Here is a 14233-nt window from a genome sequence, read left to right on the forward strand (position 1 = left end):
CAGCTGGCTTCAGGAAGAGGAAACTGGAGGGTCAGAGGGAGAAGCCAGAGTATTTCTCTCCTTCCCCCACTCAGCTTCTGGTGGTAGCTCCCAAATGAAACTACATCTCCTCCACGAGCCCACCTTTTGCCAGGGGGATTGGGCTGGATTGGGCTTTTGAAGGCTGCCTCTCTCCTTAGCCCCTCCATCCAAGCTAGGTTGTCAATCTCTAGCTTGTCATGCCATCCCTTATTTAGCTTTTCAATTCTTCCAACACCTTTGTGATTGCTTCCCTATATTAAATTCCCTGTACTGAACTATCTGGCATGAGCTCTGTTTCCTGCCTAGGCCCTGCTAAAATAATCTACTAACTTACATCATTTTAGCCTAGTGTGCTAAAATAATCTACTAATCTACATCACTCCAGACTCCGATTACTCAATTTAAAGCAGCCCTGAAAACTTACACTTAGCTCATATTGATAGAATCAGTCAGAATTGCTTTACAAACACGAACACGTTATTATTTTATTGGACAACTAATAAAGGTAAATTATTTTTAAAGAAGAGAAAAAGATGACCCAAATTAAAAGTTACCACTTATCTATAATTCAAACATCCTGCAATAATATCCCTACTAAGAATTTGTTACATTTACTTTCAACCTATTATGTTATTGCATATATACCTTGCCATATATCATTACTTTATTTAATTTTTTTAATGTTCATTTATTTTTGAAAGAGAAAGAGAGAGCACAAGCAGGGGAGGGACAGAGAGAGAGAGAGGGGGACACAGAATCCCAAGCAGGCTCCAGGCTCTGAGCTGTCAGCACAGAGCCCGACAAGGGGCTCGAACTCACGAACCTTCAAGCCGTGAGATCACGACCTGAGCCAAAGTCAGAACCTTAACCAACTGAGCCACCCAGGTGCCCCTATATATATCATTACTTTAAAATATAATTTGTATTAGTGTATATGTATTTTTAGAAATATCTACAGATTTTTATGAATATGAATCTTAAAACTCTCTAGATCTAAGTTCTTTACATTTTTGTGACATGTGGTTTTACTTGAAATTATATTCCTTTCCATAGCAACAAATATACATCGATAGCAACATTAACTAGTAGCACCAAATTCAAATGCATTGTATGCCATCACCTGGATAGACCATGATTTATCCCCTCAACGCTCATTGTTGGACACTTAAATGTTTTTCACTATTATTAATACTGCTGTGATAAGAATCCTCACGGATAAATCTTTTTATCCTTGCTGAAAAATTTCCTGGGTAAAAACAGAATTGCCGGGCATGAGCGTATGTGTTTTTAAGGCTACATATACACATGGCTAAACTGCCCTCCAGAAAGCTGTAAAGATGGTGATTCTTGGATGTCGTGTGTACTTTTAATTGTGCTAATATCAAATAGTGTTGGTAAACGTCCTGACAACCGGAACTCCCTCATTCAATGCCATTATTACTGCTGGCTTATTGTAATTGTAATTAAATAATAGTCGCTTCCTGAGCGACTATTGTGAAAATCGCTTCCTGAGAATTCACTGAAATGATGACATAATTGTAGGGATTTGGGGGCTGGATCTTGTCCTGCTAAAGTTTTGTGTCAAGTGGGGGGGACAACTTGACTTTACTGCTATAAATTGGTCAGCACCAGCCCTAATCAATACAAACTTTCTTCTACAGGCAACTGTCAGTAGGCAACATTTGGAGAGGGAGGGGAATGTGTGAAATTTGGACAGTATCATATTTGCTTCCTGAGGGGAGTAAAACTTGAGACATTTAAGAGAATGATGTGTAAACAATTGTGACTTCAAGCAGGGTTTCAATCTCGTATTTTCAAATTATCGGGCAGGGAAGTTTGAGTGTGTTTGGTTTTTCATTGTTCATAAATATTTTTAGTTTACAATATCTTTTAAGAAAGTTACTTTGGCCCCGTAGGGAAGAGTTATAGAAGGTTCAGAAAAAGAGAGGGATTAGGAAGATAGGTAACAATGACTTCAAACTTTGATCTCAACATGGCCAATTTCATTGGTTTCACTGCAAAATGCACCAAAATGGATGTCATCTGATGTTGATCACACAAGAGGGGAAGGGAAGGGAAAAGAGGATGAGTTCTAGTTAAAATAATTCTTAAATTTTTTTTAATGTTTATTTATTTTTGAAGGAAAGACAGAGTGTGAGTGGGGTAGGGGCAGAGAGAGAGGGAGACACAGAATCTGAAGCAGGCTCAAGGCTCTGAGCTGTCAGCACAGAGCCTGACGTGGGGCTTGAACTCACGAACCATGAGATCATGATCTCTGAGCTGAAGTTGGGGCACTTAACCCACTGAGCCACCCAGGTGCCCCTAGTTAAAATAATTCTATCTATTGTCAGGCTTGGCACACCCAAGGGAAGACATTTTTCGGATAGAAATCTTATGGTTGTGGGTAACAGAAAATCTAACTCAAGCTGGCTTAAATAATAAAGGAAATGTTCATGAAAAGCCTAGTAAAGCCTGATTAGTTCAACAAGGCACCAGGGAACAAGTTTTTCTTTGACTCTCCTCTCTGTCTTCCCCCACATCGTCTTCAACTAGAGGCAGGTGCTCCTCATGGGCACAAAATGGCTGCCAGCAACTCCCACAGATCATCTGCTCCTCCAATTATAGTCAATGAGGAAAGAGGACTTCTCCGCCTGTGGTTCCTTACAGGCTCTAGGAACCATGCTTTCTAGAAGCCCCTGGCAAATGTCTGCAAGCATCTCATTTGCCCAAACCACATCACATGACCATTCCTTAACCAGTCACAGTGATGGGGGATGGGCTGTGCTGTTTGGCTTCAGCCACTCAGGACCACCCCTGCTGCAAGTGCCCCACTGTGGGGGGGGCAAATGGTCTAGTGAGGGAGCTAGTATCACAAGGGAGAGTACTACATATTGTAACATGACTTCCCAAAGAACTCAGACATCTCCGTATGTCAATAAATATATTTCCATCCTTATACTGTCATCACATTTAATTGCTGTATACTATTCCATTGTTTAGATGCACCATAATTATTTGACCTGTCTTCTATTGTGAAGACGAATAGGGAGTTGCCGTGAGTTTCCTCTTATAAGCAGCATCCCAGTGAGTGGTTTTGCTGATGGATCTCCGTGCCCATGCAGGGATATTCCCACGGGACGCCTGACAGCAGAAGGATCATCATACCCTGAGGCAAGCACACTGTGGCAGCATTTAGGGTGCGCTGACGCATCACCCTTCAGAAAAGTCACCACAACGTATTCTTCCACCAGCTTCATTGAAACCACCGATTTCCCCATAATGTCTTGGCACTTCCTTTGGTTAAAAAAAAAAAAAAAGAATTAGTACTTCAGGCATTCATTTCCAGGCAGGGTAATCCAGATAATGATCTTGCTGTTGTTCCACTAAACTGGGGCTGAGAAAAGTGACTCTTATATTAGAATACCGTTAATTTAACTCTCTTCTTTACATTGACCTGGTATCCACCTCTGAGTAATGAATTTAAGTCTTATGAGGTTTCCCTTATGGCTAGGCAAGGCCAATGATTACCGGAAAGGCAAAGAAAAACCCATGAACAATCACCTGGTTAATTCACTCATAAAACCCTGCTATAGGCACGGCGAGGGGGAAAAAGTACCATTGACAAGATTCACTTCTCCAAATCAGCTGCCTACACCGCCAACAATGATTATTAACATTTCGTTCTTTGCTTTGCTTTGAGTATAATGTTAATATCAAGAGCCTCCATTTATCAAATGCTTGCTACGAGTCAGGAATTTGGCGATGAATTGTCCCAAGGTAAGAATTATTCCTCCTCTCTGCTGAGAAAGAGGCCCAGAGAGGTTGAGCAATTTGTCTGAGATCAAACAGCCAGTCACCAGACAGAACCAGGGTAAGAGGCAGGTCTGCCTATCTCCAAAGCCCTTGTTGCTTCCGCTGTGCACATGGCCCCTCTCTGGTGTAGAGGAGGTCACTGTGCTGCCCAGGACCCCTTCCAACCTGATCAGAGATCTTGGATGAATGCCTGAGCCTCCTGCAGCCTGGCGCCATTTGTAACGGTGCACTAACACTTTTTTCTTTCACTTCTTGGCTTCCCATCAGGTTCCAGACAAGCCGATGAAGAGCATCAAGTACATGGACAAGGAAATCATAAGCCTCAAAAAAGACCTTGCACGAAGCCGGTGAGTGAGCCCGCAAGGATTAACCCATAGATGCCCTGACAGAGATGAGCAGGCTACAGGGCGGTCCCTACGAGTCCTTGCTAAATCCCAAGGTCCCCAACACTAAACATTAAGCAGAAGACTTGCAGGAGGGTGTCCTTTGGCTGGACTTTCCAGAGAGTATCTTTACTGGACTAACCTCTCCACTAGCTGCCAATCACTGCCTAGAATTCCCTTTGCGTTCCTTCCTGGACCTGAATCCAACTCAAGACAGTTCCCATGTGCTCCAGAAAAATCTCTCCTTTTTACTCCAGATGCACATCATGGTTGCCCAGAGTCAGACAGACCTGGTCTCAAACACCGGCCCTGCTACCTGCCAGCTGGTAACGTGGCAGAACCTATTGAACCTCCCCGAGTCTCTGTGTCCTCATCTGTAAAATGAATATGATATGAGGTTGTTAGAAGGACTGGGTGAAATAAAGCAGCTAAAGTGCCCCTTGTGTGGCCTTTAACACAATGCCATCCCTATCCAACCTCCCACCCCACCCAACCCCTTCCTGTAAAATAGCATGAACAAACTGAGGTCTAACCCTATCTTAGTCATCTCTGGACGGTGAGCTGGGCTTTTTCTCCCTCTCACCTCTTAACTCTGTCCTGGGACCTGCAACGTTCCAGGTGGGATCATAAATGGGACTTTTGGCAAAACACCTCAAGGCGCGGGAAGAGATGGAGACTCTCTGAGCACAAAACTCGTAAAGATGTGCTGAGAGGGGGGTCATACAGGCAGTGTGGAAGGCCCGTTTATCTTCTGTGTCTCCCACTCTGAGCCAGACCACAATGCAAGTCAGGGCAACACATTCTCGTTCTTCACCTCCCTCACCCGGAAGCTCCGTCTCTACTGCCCATCTGTGTCTCCACACCTTCCCCGTCCAGGAGCACAGCTGATGGTACTGGATGCAAGAGCCCAAGAGGGGGCTGCAAGGTGTGGGCATGAAAGGTGGGGAGGAAGAATGGCATGAAGGGACGAAGGCACACATCAACACCCCCTGTCCGGGAGAAACGTTAATTGCAAGCTGTGCATGTAATTTTAAATTTTTGAATAGCCGCACTACTATTGAAAAGTGAAAAGAGACAGGTGAAAGTAATTCTAATACCATATTCTATTTAACCCAACATAGCCGAAGTGTTATCAATCATCATATAATCAATATAAAACATATTGATGAAATACTCTATTCCATTCTTCATACGTGATGAAAAGTGACAAAGTGATACAAAATGAGCAGTGATGAATTACACTCAGGGCACACATCAGTTTGGACCAACCACCTTTCAGGTGCTCAGTAGTTACTATGGACTGAACTGCACACCACCCCCCGATGCACATGTTGAAGCCCTAACCCCCAATGACTATATGTGGAGATAGGACCACTAAAGAGGTAATTAAGGTTAAGTGGGGGTTCATAAAGGTGGGCCCCTGAATCAACAGGCCTGGTGTCCTTATCAGAAGAGGAAGAGACATCATCAGGAAGGTACTGTCTGAAAGCCAAGGAGAGAGCCCTCAGGAGACACCAACCCTACTGACACTTGACCCTGAACTTCCAGGCTCCAAAACTGAGAAAACGAATGTCTGTTGTTTGAGCCATTCAGGCTGTGGTATTCTGTGATGGCAGCCTAAACAGACTAATAGTCAATGTCGAGGTAATCCTGCAGAGAATGTCCCCAGCTCGAGAGCGGATGGACCCCAGTCTCAGAAGCTCGTGTAGAGCTGAGCGCAGGGATGGCATGTGAACTTGGGTCTCAGAATTGAGGGCTGAGACCCACAAGGACTCCTCCATTACTTGTGGACATACTGGCCTCTAGAGTATTTGAACCCAGGCTCGAGAGGGCTTTTGAGGCTCAGGCCTTGGGAACCTTGTGGGGAGTAGTGTCAGAAAGTCAAGAGCTACCTGAATGGGGGCAGCAAAGAAAGAGGCTCGTGAAGCTGAGAAAGAACGCCTCAACTGGGGTCTGCACTCTGCTCCATGGCCATGCCTGGAGGACATTCCAGGCTTCAGAAGGAATGGTGCAGCACAGAATTTGGATCAGAGGTGAAGTTCAAAATACAGAACCATCTGTATGTCATGGGCACCAAACAATCGGAACAGACACCGGCCATATATAACCATTGTAACCAGGTTCTTACCAGCTGAATATTATCAATCTTGAGGTAGATGATTCTGACCCAAAGCCTCAGCTGCAAATACATACCAGAATCTTGGGAGCCTGAGAAACGAGAGTTTCCATATTAATCTGTATCCTGTAGACAAACAGCTGATAACTAAAGGTACCAACAGATGGCTTGACCTATGTAAATTCCAGATACCAAGACTCAACCCAGCTCAAGGAGGGCGACAAAGCTGAGCCAGCTCAAACCAGAACTGAATGCGAAATTTTCAGGAAATTTGCAAGCCAGTTATTAGACACAGCTACAGTTTAAAATTCAATGATGTGAACTCACAATTAAATGCATCACATTAAAACAAAGGTAACAAATACTCAAAACCCATCACTTCCTAATGATGCCATACATTTCACTCTTCTCTGTGCTCTTGACGTTATTTCTGGTTATGGTATCTGTTTGGTGGAAATATTGTAGAACAGGAGCGGCTGCAGGCAAATGTCTGCCCAGCTCTACATTCACTGACATCACGTCGGTAGCTCAAAATCAGCCACAGTGGAAATATTCACGGCACAGAAATCCACAAATGCTACAAATCAGGGCTTATTTGTACCCCCCTCCCTTCCCCCGCCAAGAGAGATGGTTGTGGAGCATTCACCGGCACATCCCTGGGGACATGCTTCCTCTCCCCCACCAACCAAGGTTGAACTTTGGACTAAGCCAGCAGAACATAGGGGCTTTAGTCAAAAGGTGATAAAGACAGTGGCTTTTCTGCCACCCCTGAGTTGGCAGGCTGAGACTGTCACTCCTGCCAGACGCATTTACCATGGCTCTGAAACTAGCTAGAATTTAACATCCTCACTGGACAGGCTTAGCCTGTCCAAACGCTGGACATGAAAGAGAATGTGGAAAAGGCCACACAGAAAAGCCACAAGCAAGAAAACAAGAAACAACAATAAAGTGTTCCACCTGGCCACGCTCTCGGATGCCACTGACATTTAAGGAAACAGCGAGTCCCCTTCAGAAGGAAACATCCTGCTTTCCAGGGGAAATCTCCTCCCCAAGAGATGCAAACCCTGTGTGCCCATCTCCCAGTATTAAATGAGGCGAATTATTAGCAAAGATGTTGTCTTTCCCACTTACTGTTTTTCAAACCCACTTCGCCGATTAGACTTTAGCCTACCTTGAACCAAACACCTTGACTACCTCCTAGATTTTTTTTAAATGTTTATTTATTATTGAGAGACAGAGAGACAGAGCATGAGCACAGGAGGGGCAGAGAGAAGGGGAGACACAGAACCCGAGGCAGGCTCCAGGCTTGGAGCTGTCAGCGCAGAGCCCGACGCGGGGCTCAAACCCACGAACCGTGAGATCATGACTTGAGCCGAAGTCGGACGCTTAACCGACAGAGCCACCCAGGCGCCCCGACTACCTCCTAGATTTTTATTTAATACCTCAGCCCTCTTACAATTCAATGACACCATCCCTAGTTTCATGGCCAGTTTAACATGATGCTAGAAAGAATAAAAACCTAACTGCTTTCCTCCTCGCCTGCTCTGCCAGATGTTCGGTGGCACCAGGAAGCCTGCCACGCGCTTGCTCGTGGAATCTCTCCTAGTGGAAGCTGACAATCGGGGTGTCCGCATGTGCCCAGTTCTTGGACTCATGAAGCCGATGACCTATCTTTCTCCAAAGCTGCTGGTGCTTTTTATTGCAAGTGTTTTAAGGAAAATAAACATCTCTGCAACTAAAACTAAAACATTGACTTGGAGCTATGATCTGCCCATGGTGAAATTTAGTTAGGTGAAGGCAACTGCAAAGACACAGGGAGAAATTACCGCCCTGCCCCCCCCCGCCCCCCCACAAGTTCCCCAGCAGACCCCAGCAGGGTACAGATTATGCAAGTGTTTGAGATTTTGCTTTAGAGCTCCATTCGGTAGACAGCTGAAGCAAGGCAGTTAGAAATAACAAAGGTGGAATTCTGGCAAAGGAAGAAGCTTTTTTTTCTTTGTAAGAGGTTAGGCACTTCTTGGTTCTTCCTCAGTTTTCTGTGGTCACTCATTTTCATCAACAAATATTGAATATCAGGTATCACCAGGGATACGCCAGGCATGACTGGATATACTGGAGACACGGCAGCGAACAAAACATTCAAAATCCCTGTCCTCAGTGAATAAGAGGCAATGGTGTGCATTAAAATGGGGCAAAGACAACAAACAAGTTAGTGGGTGATGAAATAGGATGGAGAAGGGAGTGTTGATTATATACTATGAGACTATAAAACAAGGTGATGCAGGGCGCCTGGGTGGCTCTGTCAGTTAAGCATCCGACGTTGGCTCAGGTCATGCTCTCACGGTCTGTGAGTTTAAGCCCTGTGTCAGGCTCTGTGTTGACAGCTCGGAGCCTGGAGTCTGCTTTGGATTCTGTGTCTCCCTCTCTCTCTCTCTGCCCCTCCCCCGCTCGTGCTCTCTCAGAAATAAATAAATATTTTTAAAAATTAAAAAAATGAAACCACCAAGGTGATGCCTATAGCCTGGTGATGGGGAGAAAGCTATTTTATCTAGAGTGGCCAGAGGAGGCTGTTCTGTAAAGGGGGCTCTCGGCCTGACATCTGGATGGTGAGAACCATTCACATAAAGATATAGGAGGAAGGGGGGTGGAGGACAACAAGTGTATTCCAGAGGAAAATAGTGGATGGGAGCCAAAGTTGGAACAAGCTGGAAGTGTTAGAGAAACAGAGAGTAGCCAGTGTAGCTGGAGCTGAGTGAGAGAGGGTGAGAGAAGCAGTCAATGAAATTAGAGAAATGGACCTCGGGCCTCATAGGCCATGGTGAGCATTTGGGTCCTAGTCTAAATGTAATGAGAATCCATTGGAGGGTGCTGAACAAGAGAAGGATATGATCTGATTAAAACAAATTTTTTTAATGTTTATTTATTTTTGTGAGAGAGAGAGAGAGAAAGAGAGCGAGCCTGAGCAGGGGAGGGGCAGAGAGAGAGGGAGACACAGAACCCGAAGTAGGCTCCAGGCTCTGAGCTGTCAGCACAGAGCCTGACACAAGGCTGGAACCCACGAACCATGAGCTCATGACCTGAGCTGAAGTCAGACACTTAACCAACTGAGCCACCCAGGCGCCCTGGCTATGATCTGATTCTTAAGAGAACATTCCATGTGCTGCATAGAGCCCAGTTGAAAGGCTGTAAGAGTTGACAATGGTCTGGCCGGCAAATAGCAGTGAACTGGGGAGAAGTGGGTAGACTCGGGATTTATTTAGAGCCACAGGACTGGCTAATGGATTGGATGTGGGGGACAAGGGAAAGGCAGGGTCAATGTGCTACAATGACTCATTGATACCTCTGCCTCCTTCGCTAGGATATAAGATCTACCATAGCCTAGACTATATCATGTCCACTGCCACAGTTCCCAAGTGTTTGTTGATGGGATGACTTAATTCTTTATGAGGTAACAACGTTTAATAAGGGACATTCACTTTGAGATATGGTTTGTGTCTGAGCTGGTAAGTAGAATGAGTTTTTCCCAACTTTTTTTTTTCCTGGACACAATTAGAGATGAGACTAATAAATTAATTAAAAGTTACATCCAGGATGGTAGATAGGCGGCTCATGTACTCCCACTTCTCTCTCCTGTGTCCAAGGCAGACATCACTAGTGGATCACAGCACTCTTTCAGTCTGAGTCCAGATTTGGTCTTGAAAATCCTCTATGCACAGGATGTAATTTATTTGCCATCTCAAAAGGAGACTCTGGTGTCTATAATGACACCTTATTAACTCCATTTGAGGGTTGGCATGCAAGAGACCAACAGGAGGAACAGACCTCAACCAAATCCCTTTATGAATGAGGCTGATTTTTAATCAGTGAATTTAAATAGCTGGAAAAATTATTGTTGACCTCAGACATTCACTGGCAGTTCTCAGCAACTTCTACGTCTCACCATTCAACACCCAGGACCTCCACGTCCACAGCCTGTAACTCAGAACATCTTCATTTACAAGTTCAAGCCTGACTTGGCCCACCAGCCCCTCCCCCTGACTTGAGACTTGCCTCAAAGCCCCAGAATTGTTTCAGAAAAATGGATTTACATGCTGGTCAATGCCTCGGATGCAGGCAAAGTTAAGGCTTCTGAATTGCACCTTATGAATCATTCAAAGAAGCCCTCAGTGCCTCCCCCCCATGTCACATCATCCCCACACCCTGCAGCCAGCGGGTGGACTTTAATGAGTCCCCTACATGTTCCATAAAGGCAAGCACTTGGCCCTACGTCCTTAGCCCAGAACTGATAAACACAGCCGCGTGCCCAACGGGTAGGTCACCGCTGTGGGCTGGAGGAACCTGGCTCAAGTTAATTGCATTTTTATCATCTTGAATGTGACCCAGAGGCCCTGCCCATTTTTTTCTCTGTTACTGATGTCTTCGTGTGTCTTTGACACCTCTAGTTAACCGTAGATCGAGGGCAAGTTTTCTTCTCTGCTTTTCTTACACCACTCTCCACTGAGGGTAGATATCTTTTTAATTCTTTTCCTTGTGGCTAGGGCTACCTCAGAGGATCCCACATAAAAATTAAAAAAAAAGAATTAAAAGGCCATGTTTTCAAATCTAAGCATCATAGTAACTTGAACCCTTGAACCTTTGGCTACATAAGGATTCGCACAATACTTCGTTTTCTGAAATTCTTTCCCAGATGGCAGGCAATGTGCTCAGTCTTATAGTTAGGCTTGGGGCCTTACATAATACAGTTGGAAGTGCATTAGCTTTGGAGTCAGCGGTGGATTCAAACCCCAGCTCTACCAGCAATTAGCTAGGCGTCCATGAACAAATCAACTCACTTCTCTAGACCTCAGTTTCTTTATCTATGGTATGGGATACAGAGATAACAAGATCTGCTTCACACTGTTGCTGGCATTTGTGAGAACAGAGATGGGTGAGGAATGCAGGAATAAGTCAACAAAAGGTAGTCTTTGTTTTTTAGCTGGTTTTGTGAGATCATCTGAAAATGTTCACAGGCAGTGACAAAAAAGCGTCAACGTTGGAGACAAACAGTCCCAGCCCTGTCCCTTATCTGCTAAGTGGTCTTGCTCTGGTCATTTTACCGCCCTGAACCTCAGTTTCTCATCTGTAGGATGGAATCAATGTCTCCTTCCAGGGATTTCTTTGATGAGAACAAAAGGAGACAAGGTGTGTCATATCTTCTATTCCACTTCGTTCCTTCCCTTAGCTCTTCTAATGCTCTGAGAACAGAGATGAGACCAGGGAATTCAGAGTTGCCACTTACAAGCCACATAGTGATGAACAAACTACCTAATTTCTCTGAGTCCCAGAGTGGGGATTGCATAAATACTTTCTCCCTCTCACAGGGCTCTTGTGAGGATTAAATGAGTTAATACATGTGAAGCATTTAGAACAGTGCCCGACCCATGGTAAGTGCTTGATAAATGGTAGCTGTGTATCTTACATCATCCGTGTACCCCGAGTGACTGTAACTATTTTACAATATGATCGCGATCTCATGGATTCCTCCCTGTCCCTAGTCAGGGAGCTCCAGGCACAGTGCAGCATGAGATGCAGGAATATCACACCCAATCCCAGATTCTGAACCTTGGAGGGTTATGTTTTAAGGCCAGCTAGAGCCAATACGATAGGGAGAGGTGGGGAGTCAAGAAGGATAGTTCATAAGTGGAGACTGTGCAAATCAGCGGTTAGTACTGGATTTCCAGATTAATTTTAAATCTCTTCCTATGGGGATTGTTGAACAAGCCATTACTCTAATGGATGTAACCACAGGCTGCACAATAAAGCACTAATCCACCACTTAGAGCAGACGCTGCATGCATTAAGCCCTGTAATTTTTAAAATTTTTTTTATTGAAATATAACATAATACAGGAAAGCACACAAATGATTAAACTCAATAGACTTTCGCAAAACGAACACACCCCGCTAACCCACACCCCCATCAAGAAAAGGAACATTACCAAGGCTCCCCCAGAAAGCTTCCTTGTGTCCTCTCCAGTCACTACCCCACCCCCAACCCCCAAAAATCGCTATCCTGAATTCTGAGGCTGAGATCAGCTCCTCCTGTTTCAAACTTTACATAAATGAAATTGTACAGTTGGAGCTCTTTATATTATCAGGTTGTTTTCATCCAACATTATGTTTCTGAGGCTTTTCCATACTGTCTCATAAAGCTGGATGGAGTTTGGTCTTTCTCAGGTCCCTTCTAATTTCCATTCGGTGAAGATAGCACGATGCATTCATTATGGTATTGATGGACATTTGGGTTGTTTCCACTTTGAGGGGGTACTATGAACAGAGCTGCTGTGAACATGCTTGTACATGTGTTTTGCTGAACATACGCATTTCTGTTGCAAATATACCTAAAAGTGGAATTGTTGCTCATCGAGTTTGCACATGCTCAGCATTACTAGATACTTCTGTATCCCAAGCCCTATTTTTAAAAAAAATTTTAATGTTTATTTATTTTTGAGAGAGAGAAAGAGAGAGAGAGAGACAGGGCATGAGCAGGGGAGGGACAGAGAGAGGGAGACACAATCTGAAGCAGGCTCCAGGCTCGGAGCTGTCAGCACAGAGCCCGACGCTGGGGTCGAACCCACAAACCGTGAGATCATGACCTGAGCTGAAGTCGGACACTTAACCAACTAAGCCACGCAGGCGCCCCCCCCCCCAACTCTATTTTTTAAACAACTTTCAAAACATACACCAATAAGACAATCTTGAAAAACTAGAAAATACAGATCAGTAGATATAAATAAGTAATGGAACCACACATAAGTACATCACTAAGGAATGATTATTCATATTTTGGCATATCAACTTCCAATATTTTTCTATACAGACATGTAATTTTAATAAGGCAAGAGAACCACTCTGCCTGCACCATTTGGTAACCTGATTTTTTTTATTCAGCAACAGATTATGAACATCTTCCATGCAATAAATGCACATCTACAACTCCATTTTTTAAGGTTTTTAGTATGAAAATGTTCAGATATCCATAAAGGAAGACAGAATAATATAATTAATACATATTAATTATATTAACAATATATATATTGCTAAAATATTAAGAATATTAACAAATATTAACAATATATAGATCTTTTTTGAGAGAGAGAGAGAGAGAGAGAGAGAGAGAGAGCTAGCAGGGGAGAGGGGCAGAGGGAGAGAGAATCTTCAGCAGGCTCCACTCTCAGCACAGAGCCCTTAGTGGGGCTCGATCCTATGACCCTGGGATCATTACCTGAGCCGGAAACAAGAGTCAGACACTCAACCAACTGAGCCACCCAGGCATCCCTTCCCCCATTATTTTCAAGCATTTATTATCTTATCTGTAAATATTTAAACGACTATCTACAGAAGAACTCTTTTTATTTTTATTATTTTTAATTTTTTTTAATGTTTATTTATTTTTGAGACAGAGAGAGACAGAGCATGAACGGGGGAGGGGCAGAGAGAGAGGGAGACACAGAATCGGAAGCAGGCTCCAGGCTCTGAGCCATCAGCCCAGAGCCCGACGTGGGGCTGGAACTCACAGACCGCGAGATCGTGACCTGAGCTGAAGTCGGACGCCTAACCGACTGAGCCACCCAGGCACCCCAGAAGAACTCTTTTGAAAGCAAAAACCATAATAACGTTACCACATCTAAAAATTAGCAATAATTCTTCAATATCAAATATCCACTCAAGCATAGCAACCATCTTAATAGCTGTATAATATTCCCGTGTAAGAATGCAGCAAAATTCACCTAACCTATTTCCTATTGCTGGACTTCTTCATTATTTTCAATTTGGTCCTGTTATATAAACAGTGCTTAGAGGGACATCTTCGGAGTTAGATCATTATTACTTTAGTTGCTTAGGATGAACTCCTAAAGCAT

The 14233-nt window shown here is 44.1% G+C and overlaps 1 protein-coding gene across 2 annotated transcripts in view; it reads left to right on the top strand.

Moving 5' to 3' along the window:
- Positions 1–14233, top strand: part of CCDC60 (coiled-coil domain containing 60) — a 161452-nt gene that overhangs the window by 66778 nt on the left and 80441 nt on the right. For both annotated transcript variants that reach the window (XM_053205827.1, XM_015068571.3), the window contains one exon: positions 4102–4181. In XM_053205827.1, coding sequence (XP_053061802.1) covers positions 4117–4181 — 65 coding nt within the window. In that variant the 5' untranslated portion in view covers positions 4102–4116. The remainder of the gene's footprint in view (positions 1–4101; positions 4182–14233) is intronic.

This window comes from Acinonyx jubatus, chromosome D3 (genome assembly GCF_027475565.1).
Source record: "Acinonyx jubatus isolate Ajub_Pintada_27869175 chromosome D3, VMU_Ajub_asm_v1.0, whole genome shotgun sequence".
In the NCBI taxonomy this organism is placed as follows: Eukaryota; Metazoa; Chordata; class Mammalia; order Carnivora; family Felidae; genus Acinonyx; species Acinonyx jubatus.